Below are 14,622 nucleotides of genomic sequence, written 5' to 3'. Positions count from 1 at the left end.
TGGAAACTCACTGGTAGGAGGTTGTACGTCCTATAGCTCCGGTCCCATGGAGGCGTCATTCCCACCCCCACCCCAGGTGATGGCATGGAATCCACCTGCCTCTCCGGCTGAACTACCAGGAGGGAGGCCGTGGGAAGATTCAGAGAGGGAAAAAATGTAGATGAAACAAAAATCCCAACTTCGCCCTCCTCCTCTCGACTGCATTCCAGATTGTAAACGTATGGCCCGTTTCCCAAACCACAGCACACACAGTGTTTTCAGAGTTGGGATGGTTCCCGTCCACATCCTAATTGGAAAGAGGTAGGATGCTGCGGGGGGGGTGGGAAGTGGGGTGGTGTTAGAGCCAGGCTCTAGTCCAAGCCTCTCCATCTCCAGTATGGGAGCTTATCTTACTTCATTTTCTATTTGTGAAGTGACAAATATTCATGTTTAGACAGTGTTATTAATCTCTTAGCAAATACAGTAACATGATATTGAAAGTAGTTTTCTCTTTTGTGCTAGGATCAAGCAATCTTGGTTGCAACAATGAGAAAGGTCACTTCTCGAAATTGCCAATGTAGGGCAGCTGCTGTCTTATAATATTGGAGACTTTATTGGGGCTGTTGATGCCAATGGAATTCGGGTCTGTTGATTGCAGATGGATGAAAACTGCACTGTGGTACCCAGGGGAGAAGATGCTCCAAGTCACAGCAGTACAAGGATGGGCAACTGACAAGGCTTGTATTGTCTTGTAGGTAGACTTGGGCCTTCTGCGCTTTGTCACCGCTGTTGGGACACAGGGAGCCATTTCCAAGGAAACCAAGAAGAAATACTACGTCAAGACTTACAGAATAGACATTAGCTCCAATGGGGAAGACTGGATCACCATAAAAGAAGGAAATAAACCCGTTGTAAGTTTGCGTGCCACCTGCCTCCATCAATTCAGTCTTTGAAATGGATGATCAATTTTTACTTGTTTGTTGGGGAGCTTGCTGTCTGGCCTGGTTTATTTTTCAATTGATTTCAAATGAAAAGTGCAATTAGAGGTTTAAATCTGACCAAGAGGTCTCGTGTTCCCAGATCCAGAAGCCAAAAGGAAATCATACGGATGTTTCCAAGAAAAGTCAATACTGGCAAATTAAGTCAGACTCAAGAATCACTTTAAACCTCCCACAGGGACACAGACGGTGCATAGGATAAACAGCATCCTCTTAGAACCTTTGGACCTGTTTTGTTTTGTCTTTTTCCCTGTGTTTCCTCATTCTCTTTCCTAGATTGATTCTTTCTTCCTCTCCATCATGGGCTGGTTTTAGAAGATCCCTTTGCATCTACCCTCTGTGGCTCACGAGCTAATTTACAAGCGTGTTTGGCTGCTTCTGTAAGAATGAACAGAACGACAGGTGTTCCCTCAGATCCCATGAGCGCCAGGCCACAGCCTCACTGCTTCCAGCCCCAGAGCACCACCCCCATGCCCTGCTCCCACCTCCACCTCCCACCCTGGGCTCTCTGCCCTGCATGATTTGGTCCTGAGATGTTTTTCTCAGCCTGTTGTTTATTCCGAGTTATGCTGGCTCTGATTCCCTGATCAAAAGATTGCTGAGAACACATGCTCACTGTTCCCCACCACCACCAGTAAAAAACTTGCCCTGGAGGCCAAGTGAGATGCACAGAACTGGTGAGGATGGTAGCAAAAGTCCCGGTAACTTGGAATCGTGGGTTTGGGAAGAGGCCAGGTAATGTGTCCTGGTCCCCCTTGGAGCAGCCATGGCTTTGGTTTTCTCCTCCTAGAGCTGGAACAGAGAAGAGCCTCCTGGGTGTGAAGGGAGTCATTCTCTGTTTCAATAGCTGCAAAGCTCCCACTGTCATTTAGGGCACAGCTGCTCGTGGGAGGAGAGTTCTGTGGACAGGAGAGCTAGTGAATAAATTTTGACCTTGAGTTTCATGAGTTATTCTTGTTTTGCAATAGGGTTTTTTGGTTTGTTTTTTGGTTTGTTTTTCTATGGCCGCACCCATGACATGTGGAAGTCCCCAGGCCACAGACTGAATCCAAGCTGCAGCTGCAACAGCTGTAGCAATGCTGGATCCATAACCCACTGCACCAAGCCAGGGATAAAACCTGCCTCTCCTCAGTAACCAGAGCCGCTGCAGGCGGATTTTTAACCCACTGCACTATAGTGGGAACTCCTTGGAGCAGTTTTTCGAAGACATACTTTAGTTTCAAATAAATAAGGAAAAAAACAAACAAAAAAACCCCCCTAAAGCCAAGAACACACTAACACACAGAGGAACCCAGAGAGGATGAGAAAACTGACCCCGGCTTTCAGGCCATCTCTTCAGTCAATGAGCGGTTTCCCCAGAGGCCCTCCTCAGCCATGGTTGTGCTCGTGGCCTGGATGTGGATGTGGGGGTGTCAGAAGTGCACACAGCTCCCTCCACGGCCACCAGCAGGGTTACCTTGGCACACGGGGGGGGCCTTCCACGGTAAGAAGCAGGAAGAATAAAGGGTCAGCAAAGACCCAGCCAGTGTCTGAGCACTTCCGCTGAACCTGGACAGAGTCCCCACCTCCACCTGGAGCCCAGCTCTGGATGCCCACCTGCCCTTCCCTGACCTCTGGGGCCTTCCAGCCCCTGCCGTCTCCCCTGGTCTCCTCAGCAACGGTGGCTGCAACCACCATGGTCCTGCAGCCTTCTTTCTGTTGGTGGCCTATGCGTTTTCAGCAAACATAAAACACCCCCAGGGTGAGCCAAGTGCACACCCCTCGGCTGTGTGGGAGCCGGAGGGGCTCAGAGCAGATGGTCCCTGAGATGGACCTGCTGGCCCTGAAGCCCGGCTCCCCATTATTCGTCATCACACAAAAGTGCTCCCCCACAGATTGTTTCCCAGAGGGCTTTGCTGAAATAGGACAGAAATCTGAAGGCCATCACAGGTTAGGATAAGTTCTGATGTTAAATTGCCTCCAGAGGGGGATCAGGCTCACAGGCGACTTGGTAAAGCCTTGGACCACCTCCAGTCGTGCAGGCCACTTAAGCCAAGTGGAGCAAGAGCTCCAGTCCGACTCTCACAAGCCCCATCTCCCAGGGGAAGAGCATCCTTGGGAAACCGTGGTCCTCCCCCACGGACTCCCTTGGAAAGGCGAGGAGGGCTTTCCCTGGCTCTGCTGGACCAGTGATGCTCCAGCCACACAAGCTATGTGACTGAGGCACTTTTACACGACAGTGCCCACCCAGAGCTGGACTAAAATCCAGGGACACGGAGGCGTTCTGTCCCACCTGAAGTAGGTCTAGCGCCAGAGAATTCCAGGCAGCAGACCACCCCCATTCCTCGGCGTTCTTGCTGGAGGACACTGCTGCGGTGCTGTGCCCAGGCCAAGGGGCCCCAACAGATACTTGTGGGAAACCGGTTCCTGACCGACACTCATTACATGTGCAGTTATGTGCCTCATCTTTTTTAGCATAAAATGACTCATTTTTAAAACTAGAAGCAAAAGCCCTTGGAAAGTTGATACTCTGTTGCCTATCCTTTCTAACTCAGTTTTGACCACTAACTCATACTTTCACCCATAACTGAAAAAGATTAAAGTCATTTGTTAATGCTAGGGATAAGATCTTCCATCAAGAAATGGAGTTAGAAGGGAGGAAGCTCCCTGACCTCGTGCTGAACATAACCTAGAATTTTCAAAAAGCCAAACCCTGCACTGAATTTGACAAGCACTCCTTGGAGGGGTGTCCTGGAAAAGTAAAACGCTGAGCGTTCCCATGAAGTGTCTACAGCATTCTGTAAGCTCTTCTGATAATGTTAATAATGTCCCCTCTTTTTAAGATAATAGCACATATTCTTTAACACATGCTATCCTTGTAACAGCAAATTTGGAGGCTCTATCCTCTCAGAAAATTGAATCTATGATTAGGACAGCATTCTCTGTTAGACGCAATGCTTTCTGGTGGCTGTCATTTGGAAAAACCACATGGCAAGTGATTAATGCCCCCTTGACCATGGTCAACAATGATGAAATTGTAAATAATTTGACAAGTATTTGCGAAAACATGGTTTTGGGCTTGTTTAAATCCAACATGTCTGTTATTCAAGGGCCCCTTTCTTTTTCCATCTAGATCTTTCAGGGAAACACCAACCCCACCGATGTGGTGTTTGGAGTTCTCCCCAAACCACTGATAACTCGCTTTGTCCGAATCAAACCTGTGACCTGGGAAACTGGGATATCTATGAGATTTGAAGTCTACGGCTGCAAGATAACAGGTAAGTGCCACCTCGAAGGCTTGCCTAATTTCTCTTTTAAATACAGGGAAAGTAACTTGGTATAAATGGGGTTGATCGTTTTCTTTTTCATTTTCTTTGTTTTTTTGCCCATGCCCTGTGGCATACAGAAGTTCCCAGGCCAGGGATTGAACCTATACCACAGCAGTGACAATGCCTGATCCTTAACCCACTGAGCCACCAGGGAACTCCTTGGTCATTTTTGTTTGATAGTTAAGAGCATATGCTTTGGGTTTAGACAAATATGAAGTTCAAATCCTGCTTATACTACTCACTGACTTATTTCTTTGGGCAGTATGCAACCTTTCAAAACCTTAGTTATCTCACCTGGAAAACAGTTGTAATAGCTTGTACCACACAGTGTTGTTGTGGTAATGATTAGCTCGTGGATATGAAGCACCAAGCACAACCTGGCACATGGTAGGTTTTTCCTAAGTGGTGCTTTTCCACTAGATGGCTGTGTAACACCTCCCCTGCCATTCGCACTCCTGGGTACCTGGTAGATTTACAATAAAGAACTATTACATGAATGTTCTCCACCCACTTTCTCTTTTTAATTTTGAAGTCCAGAGGTGGCCTCATTGGCTACAGTTCTGGAGGAGTTTAATTTACACAGATTTCCCCTTTTACTCACTCACTAACCTGATGACACTCAATTAGATTTTGTCTCAATATTTATCTTTTGTTGGTGAATATACTGATAGGAGAAATGAATTTGTCAATATTTCTAGTTTTGAGTTGGTTTCTTCTGACACTAAGAGGACTTTACAAGTCTCCTGTTAAATTTGGAACAAATAGGTGGATTATACCAATTGAGAGATTAAAAAGGTGAGATTAAGTGGCTAAAAGGATAGGCAGGTCAGGACAGAGCAGGGAGTAAAAAGAAGGGTTCTGTTATTCTCACGGTGTTTCTATGACAACCAGGACTGCCCTTCGGTGTCCACTGATCTTCCTGTACAGCCATTCTGTGGTGTGAAGTAAATAGCAGTCACGTTATTATTACTTTCTCTTTAAGTAAATATGCTGCACCTTTTTCATTTCAAAAAAAAAAAAAGCCAGTACAGTGTAAATTCCATGGTAAGCTTAAAACTTCAAAAACAGAATCAATAACCAATTCGTCAAAAAGTAATTAAAAGTGAACAACCTTTGAGAGTCTGGGAAGTGTCTTTCGTATGATGTTAGTGTGCATATTTAATTGCTCATTCCATGAGTGCCAATGCTGTTGTTTTTATTTTGTCTTCTTTAGTATAATTATTTTTAGAGAAGGAAAGCATTGACTTTTGAGAGAAAAAAAAATCACCTGGGCGATCTTCCGTGAAATCACAAGCAATTTGGAAAAAAAACTAGTAACTAAGGAGAGGGAGGAAAAAAAAAAGCAGACTTGTCTATAGTTGAGTCCATTTTGGAAAGTAAAAACTGACATCTGATTTCTTCCTAAAATGTTACTTGTTTCCATCCTAGATACAGACTTGTTTATTATTTTCAGATCTAAACACTTGGAAAGTTCAAGGTCTTGGAGGCAGGGATTTGGCAGAGAGGGCTTAGGAGGGAGAAGGGACCCTGAGAAGTTAGCTATAACAACCTTGGATTCATTCTTGATCAGCGTAAGAGAAAGTTCTTGGTTATTTTCAGAGCATTACGATTGTGAGAGGCTGCCCATAAATTCATAGACACAAGGCCATTTGAGGTGCAGGTGGACATTTCTGGTCTCTTCCTCCAGCCTAATCTTATGTCACTGTAAACTTCATGAAGACTCCAAACGTGTTACTGTGAATTCTCAATTTCTGGCTCTCCTTTTCATTAAATACAATACTTGTTTAAGCCTGAACTACTCTTTCTCATTTTCACAAGGATTTTTCCTGAGAGGTAATTCAAGGAATAGGAGTCTTCACCTGTAAACAAGGCAGATAATTTATTAGATTTTTAAAAACAAATGACCTAGTCATTTAAACAGCAGTTTCTAAAATGGCATGTTTTGACATTTTTCACACACACTTATTTTATAATTATTTTAAGTAGCTACTTTTTCCAAATTACATACTGCTACTCTCTCAAGCATGACCCGTAATATATTCTTAATACTTTCTGTCTGGTAAGATAGCTACAACCTGCAAAGGTGTGCAGGATATCCAGGCTTCGCTCTGGGCTGTCCACTTCGTGCGTGAGTGACCACAGTCAAGGCTCGTAGTGCCTCTAATCTCTGTTTCCTAGTCGGTCAGATGAACCTTAATTCACCTGTGATGAAGATTAAGTGAAAGGATGTATATAACACTTGGGTTGGAGTAAGTGCTCACTAAATGGTACCCAGTAAATTAAACAGTTCGTGGTGCTCAATAAATTGAACCTAGAATCTGCCGCAGCAAACAGAGCCAATTACATGACAATGAGACAGTGACGTCAGAGTTTTCTTCTTGGTTACCAGAGCAGATACTTTGCATCTTTTAGAGGCCCTGGTCCCCTCAGTGGAGACGGATGAAAGAAGCACGAGACTGCATGTCTTGTTTTCCATTGCATCCTGTGTGCCTGGAACATAATACATGCTCAATACGTGTATGTTTTTTAATGAATGAACAAGTGAGTGAATGAATTGCAGTTTTATCCATATCTCTGTCAAGTAGGTGACTGGATTACCAAATTTCACTTTCTCTTCTTGAGTTTGCTAATTCAGTCAACTTAACTTTGCTAAGTCCTAACTCCATCTGGATTTTTTAAAAAAACTATTGAATTCAAAGTTACCATGGAGGTCCATCACTTGAATCCAGTCTCCAGAGCCTCCAAGTTTTAATACAATTTTCTATTCAGAAATGATTTTTTCGAAAGACAACAGTCTTGGAATAATCAGAGTATACAATAGTGGGTCCCGATAGAGAGCAGTAAGGAAAACCAGATTGGAGCAAACCACTCTGCTTTATTGGTGATTGACGAAGGAATGTCTTCATTGTTTCAACAAGGCAGACTTCACCATTTTGGCAAAGCTGGACGTTGGTGAAAAAATCCTTGCCGTTTGAAAACACACTGCAAACTCTGCTAACTTACTCGTTAACAGAAAGTTAATTCACTGGGGCTCTGGCACAGGTCAGTGTGTTCCTGTATGAATCAGAACTTGCAGAGTTCCCACTGTGGCTCAGCAGTTGCGAACCTGACTAGTATCCATGAGGTTCAATTCCTGGCATCGCTCAGTGGGTTAAGGATCCGGAGTTGCCGTGAGCTGGGGTATAGGTCAAAGATGCAACTCGGATCCTGTGCCTCAGGTGCAGCCCTGAAAAAAAAAAAAAAAAAAAAAGAATTTTCAAAGATGATCTCTGGCCCTGCAACATCCAGAGGTACCTTCAGAATCATCCAGGGAAGATTAAATTGTGCTCATTCAAGTTCACCCATCAAATGCGGTTATTACTTTCTCATTCTCTGAAAATTGTTTAACTGAGTATTTGACTTACCAGTATATCTCTTTTCCCATAAAGGCTTGATTGGGAGATTTCACTGTAAAATAATGTCAGTGGAAATAACCGCTGCCAGAGGAGAAAGGGGTTGGGGGGGTGAAATAATTGAAGGCAATAAAGAAGTACAAACCTCCAGTTATCAAGTCAGTTAGCCACTGGGATGTAATGCACAGCATAGGGAATATGGTCAGTAATTTTGCAAAAACTCTGTATGGGGTGAGATGGTTACTAAACTTACCATAGTGATCATTTCATTATAATACGCAAATGTCAAATTGTTATATAGCACACCTGAAACTAATGTAATATTGTACGTCAACTGTATTTCAATTTAAAAAAAGAGAAAGAACCACCTAATTCCCCATCACAGATTTCATTTCTCCTTCCCATCTAGGATTGGTTTGAAGCTTTCTAAAGAGGGTTGCCAAGTGAGATACAGAATGTCTTGTTCAATTTGATGCGGACAAATGACAAATGATTTCTTCGTATAAGTATGTCCCATGCAATGTTTGGGACAAACTTATACTAAAAATAATTTGTTGTTTATTTGCAATTCTAATTTAGTAGCTTGTTTCTTGTTTTTTGTTGTTCTTTTTATTTTTATGGCCACACCTGCAGAAATATGTAAGTCCCTGGGCCAGGGATCAAATCAGAGCCGCAGCTGCTAGCCTACACCACAGCCACAGCAGCACCAGATCCAAGCTGCATCTTCAACCTATGCCATAGGATCCTCAACCCACTGAGTGAGGCCAGGTATCCTAACCTGCATCTTCATAGATGCTGGTCAGGTTCTTAACCTGCTGAGCCACAACAGGAACTCCCTCTTGTTGTTGTTTTATTGTTTGTTCGCTAAATCTGGCAACACTATTTCCAGAGGATTAAGACGGAGCCAGGCTAAGGCACATCGGAGCCAGCCTACTGTGGAAGGTCACAGTGAGATCCCAGCATCTCACTCAAACTTTGAATTGTGAGTGTAATTTTTCTCCATATCATGGCCGAAAGCAGGTCACCTGGTTTCTATTCAAAGGCAAATCAAGGTGCCTCTTCATTGTTCTTGGACGAGGCAGATGTGCAGAAGGAATGCCAATCTGACTGTACCAGGTATGGCTCCATGGGCTGGTCGGGGGCTGGCAGCCCTAGGCTTGTGCCCTAGCAAGCTCTGCGTTCGAGAAGGGACATTAATCCGGGAAAAGTTCTGCTCTCCTTATAATATTCAAGTTAATTGTGTTTTACTCCAAGTGGTAACATCTGGTCCATATTACCAGCTAAACATTTTCTTTACAAAAGCTGGTTTTGAATCAGACAGGTGTGACCACAGTGACCAAAAATGTGAGTTCTATTTTTAACACTCTAATTTCCTAGATCTGCAGTAGAATAGTTTTGGTAAATCTTTTTATAATCCCCCATTGAATTTATTCTTGGTTTCCAGATCCCAGCCTAGAGCAAATACTGTGGCTGAATTACAGGAAAGGTGCTTGAGGGAAATGGCAGCTGCCCTTCACGGTGTTAATAAGCTGATTCATTCGACAAATATTTGTGGAGCAAATACCATGTATAAAGCAGGGCACAAGGAGTCATAGAAAAGTTTTTAATATGACTTGGTTCTCACCCTCCAAGAACTTAAAATCTGAGGAGGCAAGTAGCCATGCAAGGAACTGACTATGGTCAGTCAGTATACAGGAGACATCCAGATGGAGCTCCAGGAAGAGTTCCAGAACAGAGAAAACCATGTCTAGTTAGAGAGATTAGGAGAATTGGATGTAGAGCATGAAATCTGCAAACAAGTCAAGATTTTAAGATTGTGGGAAGGTCGGAGTTTCTGTCATGGCTCAGTGGAAATGAATCTGACTAGCATCCATGAGGACGAAGGTTCGATCCCCGGCCTCACTCTGTGGGTTAAAGATCCGGCATTGCCGTGAGCTGTGGTGTACGTTGAAGATGTGGCTTGGATCCTGTGCTGCTGTGGCTGTGGTGCAGTCTGCTGGCTGCAGCTCCAATTGGACCCCTAGCCTGGGAACCTCCATATGCCTTGGGTGTGGCCCTAAAAAGCCAAAAAAAAAACAAGATTGTGGGAAGGCCAAAATGTTGGGGAATTGTTTGATGGAGGGAACAGAATGGGAGAAAGCCTTCAACCACCACCACCAAGGTGAAGAAGTCTGAGGAGGAGCCTCCATGTGCTTTGGGAAGTCTGACACACTGGGTGGAATGTACGTGCTTAATTCCTAGGCGAGCAGGCACTGAATTTTTGAGTCAAGATCAAAAGGAATGTCTTTCTATGTACAACTGAATTGCTCTGCTGTACAGTAGAAATTAACACCACATGGTAAATCAACTCTACTTCAATAAAATAAAATAAAATAAAAGGAAATGGCATGACCTGAACTGTACAACTCAGGTGGAAAGTATCTGAGTAATTCCTTCTCAAGGGTCATGGATAACATGGGCAGAGCTCAACTGAATTAGATGCATGCCTCTCTCTTAGGATGGTTACACGTTTAGGCTAAATTTTGGTTGATGCAGAATAGAGATGTTTAAAAGAAAAGTATCTTCTCATTCCTGGCATGTTCTTAATGGAGCTGTACAATTTTGAAAGGAGAATAATGGATGCATTGAATATTTTGTTATTAAGCCACCAATCGATTAATCAGTGATTGATACTCTCCCTATGCTGAGAAACTCCTTAAGCTGCATAGAAGATTTTAAAAGATCTATGATGCTGTTCATTGCCTTCAAGGAATTTATAATCCAGTTATGGATATAAGATTCTCCATCTTAAGGAGTTCCCGTCGTGGCGCAGTGGTTAACGAATCCGACTAGGAACCATGAGGTTGCGGGTTCGGTCCCTGCCCTTGCTCAGTGGGTTAACGATCCGGCGTTGCCCTGAGCTGTGGTGTAGGTTGCAGACACGGCTCGGATCCTGCGTTGCTGTGGCTCTGGCGTAGGCCGGTGGCTACAGCTCCGATTAGACCCCTAGCCTGGGAACCTCCATATGCCTCAGAAGCGGCCCAAAGAAATAACAAAAAGACCAAAAAAAAAAAAAAAAAAGATTCTCCATCTTAAAACATGGAGAGAAGAGCTTAATGCTAAACTCTGCTGCTTCCTGTACCTGCAGTCATATTTCTGAGAAGGGAGAGTTCAGATTAAAGGCTACAGTAGTTTGATAAGTTTTCAGGAAGAGCCTTAAGCTGGGTTCTAAAGTTGAGGCAGAACTTACCTCTATCAACAGGAGGATAAGAAGGTAGCAGGAACATTTTGAACAAAAGCAATGATGAGAATTCTCTCTACAGTATATGGGAAGAAAATAGATTAATTGGAATATGCTGTCACAGTAGGAAATAAAATTAGATAAATAGGGTAAAGCCAAAATGAGGGTGTTGTGAGCCAGAGAAAGACCTTGTATAGTGTCCCATAAATAATGGAGCGCTATGGAACATTTTTAGAGATCTCTCTGATTATTGTGGTAAAATAAACATGACATAGTTCACCATTCCCACCATTTTTTTTTCTTTTCTCTTTTAATTGAAGTATAGTCGAATTACAGCATTGTGTTAGTTTCTGGTGTACAATACAATTGATTCAATTGTACATATTCTTTTCATATTCTTTTCCAGTATAGGTTATTATAAGATGCTGAATATGGTTCCCTGTGCTATATACCTTGTTGATCTATGTTACACATGGTAGTGTGCATCTGTTAATCCCAGCTGCCTAATTTATCCCCCCCCACACCTTTTTCCTTTGGTAACCACAAGTTTGTAGTCTCTGAGTCTGTTTCTATTTTGTAAATCAGTTCATTTGTATCATTTTTTTAAGATTCCACATATCAGCAATATTGTATATTTGTCTGGCTGACTTCACTTAATATGACAATCTGTAGGTCCACCCATGTTGCTGCAAATGGCAATGTTTCGTTCTTTTTTATGGCTGAGTAATATTCCATTGTATATTTGTACCACATCTTCTTTATGCATTCATTTATTGTTGGATACATATGTTGCTTCCATGTCTTGGCTGTTGTAAATAGTGCTGCTATCAACATTAGGGTCAATGTGTCTTTTCAAATTATCGTCTCCCGGATATATGCCCAGGAGTAGAATTGCTCTGTTTTTAGTTTTTTAAGAAACCTCCATACTGTTCTCCATAGTAGCTACTCTAACCATTGTTAAGTATACATCTATTAGTCACATTATTTTGCAACCATCACTATCCATTTTCAGAACTTTTCATTATCCCAAACTATAACTTTTACCCATTAAACCTTAACTCTCCCCTCATTCTAGCTTCTGTCTGTATGAATTTGACTATTCTAGGTAACTCGTATTAATGGAATAATGCAATTATTTGTCCCTTTGCGTCTGGCTTATTTTCTTTAGCAATGAAAGATTTTTAAGCATGAGAATGACATTTAAAAAATAATTATGGGGGAGTTCCCGTCGTGGCGCAGTGGTTAACGAATCCGACTAGGAACCATGAGGTTGCGGGTTCGGTCCCTGCCCTTGCTCAGTGGGTTAATGATCCGGCGTTGCCGTGAGCTGTGGTGTAGGTTGCAGACACGGCTCGGATCCCGCATTGCTGTGGCTCTGGCGTAGGCCGGTGGCTACAGCTCCAATTCAACCCCTGGCCTGGGAACCTCCATATGCCGTGGGAGCGGCCCAAGAAATAGCAACAACAACAACAACAACAACAACAACAAAAAAAGACCAAAAAAAAATAAAAATAAAAAATAATAATAATTATGGGGAGTTCCCGTCATGGCGCAGTGGTTATCGAATCCAACTAGGAACCATGAGGTTGCGGATTTGATCCCTGGCCTTGCTCAGTGGGTGAAGGATCCAGCGTTGCTGTGAGCTGTGGTGGAGGTCACAGACGTGGCTGGGATCCCGCATTGCTGTGGCTCTGGTGTAGGCGGGGGGTTGGGGGGGGGCTATAGCTCCGATTCGACCCCTAGCCTGGGAACCTCCATATGCCGAGGGAGCGGCCCTAAAAAAGACAAAAAAAAATTATGAAAAGTGAAATGGGGAGTTCCCATTGTGGCTCAGCAGGTTAAGGACCCAGCTAGTATCCATGAGGATGTGGGTTTGATCCCTGGCCTTGCTCAGTGGGTTAAGGATCCTGTACTGCTGTAAGCTTCAGCATAGGTCACAGATGAAGCTTAGATCTGGCATTGCTGTGGCTGTGGCATAGGCAGGCAGCTGCAGCTCTGATCTGACCCTTAGCCCTGGAACTTCCATATGCTACAGGTGTGGCCCTAAAAAGAAAAAGAAAAAGAAAAAAACAGGTGACATGGCTGTGGTTGTTTCAAAACTGGGGTTTGAAAGGCCAGCCAGGAGACCATTTAGCATGTAGGGCAGGAGAGCTCATATCAAGATGATACCAAAAGAAATGGAGATGGTAAGGCAGGTGTAGTACGCTGCCTAATATAGGGACCAATGTGCCAGCATTTGGTAGCAGAACAGAAATGGAAAATGGAAAATAGGGAAAGACAAGATGACTAGTTAGGATTCCACCCATTAAGTACAGAGTTAGTTAAAGGGATCCAGTGTCAAGGGGAGAGGATCGGTTCTGTTTGGACTTGGGATGTTTGCAGTGACAGTGGGATCTTGTGTGCAAAATGCTTGTGCAATAAGAAATGGGTTGGGGGGACACCTGGGAGGAGAATGGGCCCCTCCTTCAACCTCACTCCAGAAGTGCCCCCCTCTCAAAGGCCCCACCTGTCTCTTCAGCCTGCCTCAAGCTCTTTCCTTCCAGTCACTTCCTCATCACTTTCTTTTTACTTTTCTATTGCAAACTTTCCTGCTGTGGAGTGTATTGATGGCCACATCGCCAGCCCTCCATAAACTGAACTTCCACCAGGCAGGGCCTATACTTGCTCTAGGGGTATCTTCCAGATACCAAAGGGACTCAACATCAATATTTTGACATTAATCTTGGAAAAACTCAAAAAGGGAGAAATGAATGTTCTTACTGAAGATTTTCTTTATTGGGCTGTGAGTGTACAGGGCAGGGCGTGTGCGAGGAGGCAGAGGAAGCTCTGGTTTAATGTCAGATGATCCAGACATTTCCAGACATATACGAATGGGTCAGACGATGTTTTTATTCGCTATGCTGGATTCTCTTTCTAAGCATGTTAGAAAGACCTCTAGAAAGTCAATTTACATTGCATAATCTATTCCCTCTCTAGATTATCCTTGCTCTGGAATGTTGGGTATGGTGTCCGGACTTATTTCCGACTCCCAGATCACAGCGTCCAACCAAGGGGACAGGAATTGGATGCCTGAAAATATCCGCCTGGTGACCAGCCGCTCTGGCTGGGCGCTGCCCCCCGCCCCTCACCCGTACGTGAATGAGTGGCTCCAGGTGGACCTGGGCGAGGAGAAGATCGTGCGGGGTATCATCATTCAGGGGGGCAAGCACCGGGAGAACAAGGTGTACATGAGGAAGTTCAAGATCGGCTACAGCAACAACGGCTCCGACTGGAAGATGATCATGGACGACGGCAAGCGCAAGGCCAAGGTGAGACCCGCGGCGGGAGCAGCGCCAGGAGGAGGCCTTCCCCCGAGGCCTTGAGGCGAATCCAGGACCCTGGCCTCTTCCTGCGGAAGCGGGGCCTCTCATTTCCTGCAAGCCGTGGGATCTGCGGGGGCGAGTGGTGGCCTCTGATTCCAAGGAAGATGCGAAGGGGATGCGGAAACCACATCCCAGACAAACACGGGAGGAAAGCGTGGCCGGTCACCTTTCCTTCCATTAGGGACCAGCAAGCAGGTGGCTCAGATCCAGGGGACAGGGCGGTGGGGAGGGCGTAGCCAGGGGCTCAGGGTCACCAGGTAGGAACTCAGAATCTGCAGGTTTTGAGCTGAGTGAGCACCCTGCTGCCCCAGTCCCCTTCTCTCACTCATCCCTTAAGTGTATTTTTTTTTTTTTTACAAATTT

At 44.3% G+C, this 14,622-nt stretch overlaps 1 protein-coding gene across 9 annotated transcripts in view; it reads left to right on the top strand.

Annotated features, from left to right (window-relative positions):
* NRP1 (neuropilin 1) overlaps positions 1 to 14,622 on the top strand; it is a 174,936-nt gene that overhangs the window by 99,505 nt on the left and 60,809 nt on the right. For all 9 annotated transcript variants that reach the window (XM_047755603.1, XM_047755597.1, XM_047755598.1 and 6 more), the window contains 3 exons: positions 735 to 890; positions 4,090 to 4,234; positions 13,874 to 14,205. In XM_047755603.1, the coding sequence (XP_047611559.1) occupies positions 735 to 890; positions 4,090 to 4,234; positions 13,874 to 14,205 (633 nt within the window). The remainder of the gene's footprint in view (positions 1 to 734; positions 891 to 4,089; positions 4,235 to 13,873; positions 14,206 to 14,622) is intronic.

Source organism: Phacochoerus africanus, chromosome 12 (assembly GCF_016906955.1).
Source record: "Phacochoerus africanus isolate WHEZ1 chromosome 12, ROS_Pafr_v1, whole genome shotgun sequence".
NCBI lineage: Eukaryota > Metazoa > Chordata > Mammalia > Artiodactyla > Suidae > Phacochoerus > Phacochoerus africanus.
The sequence above is the reverse complement of the archived record's forward strand: the minus strand, read 5'-3'. Positions and strand labels throughout refer to the sequence as shown.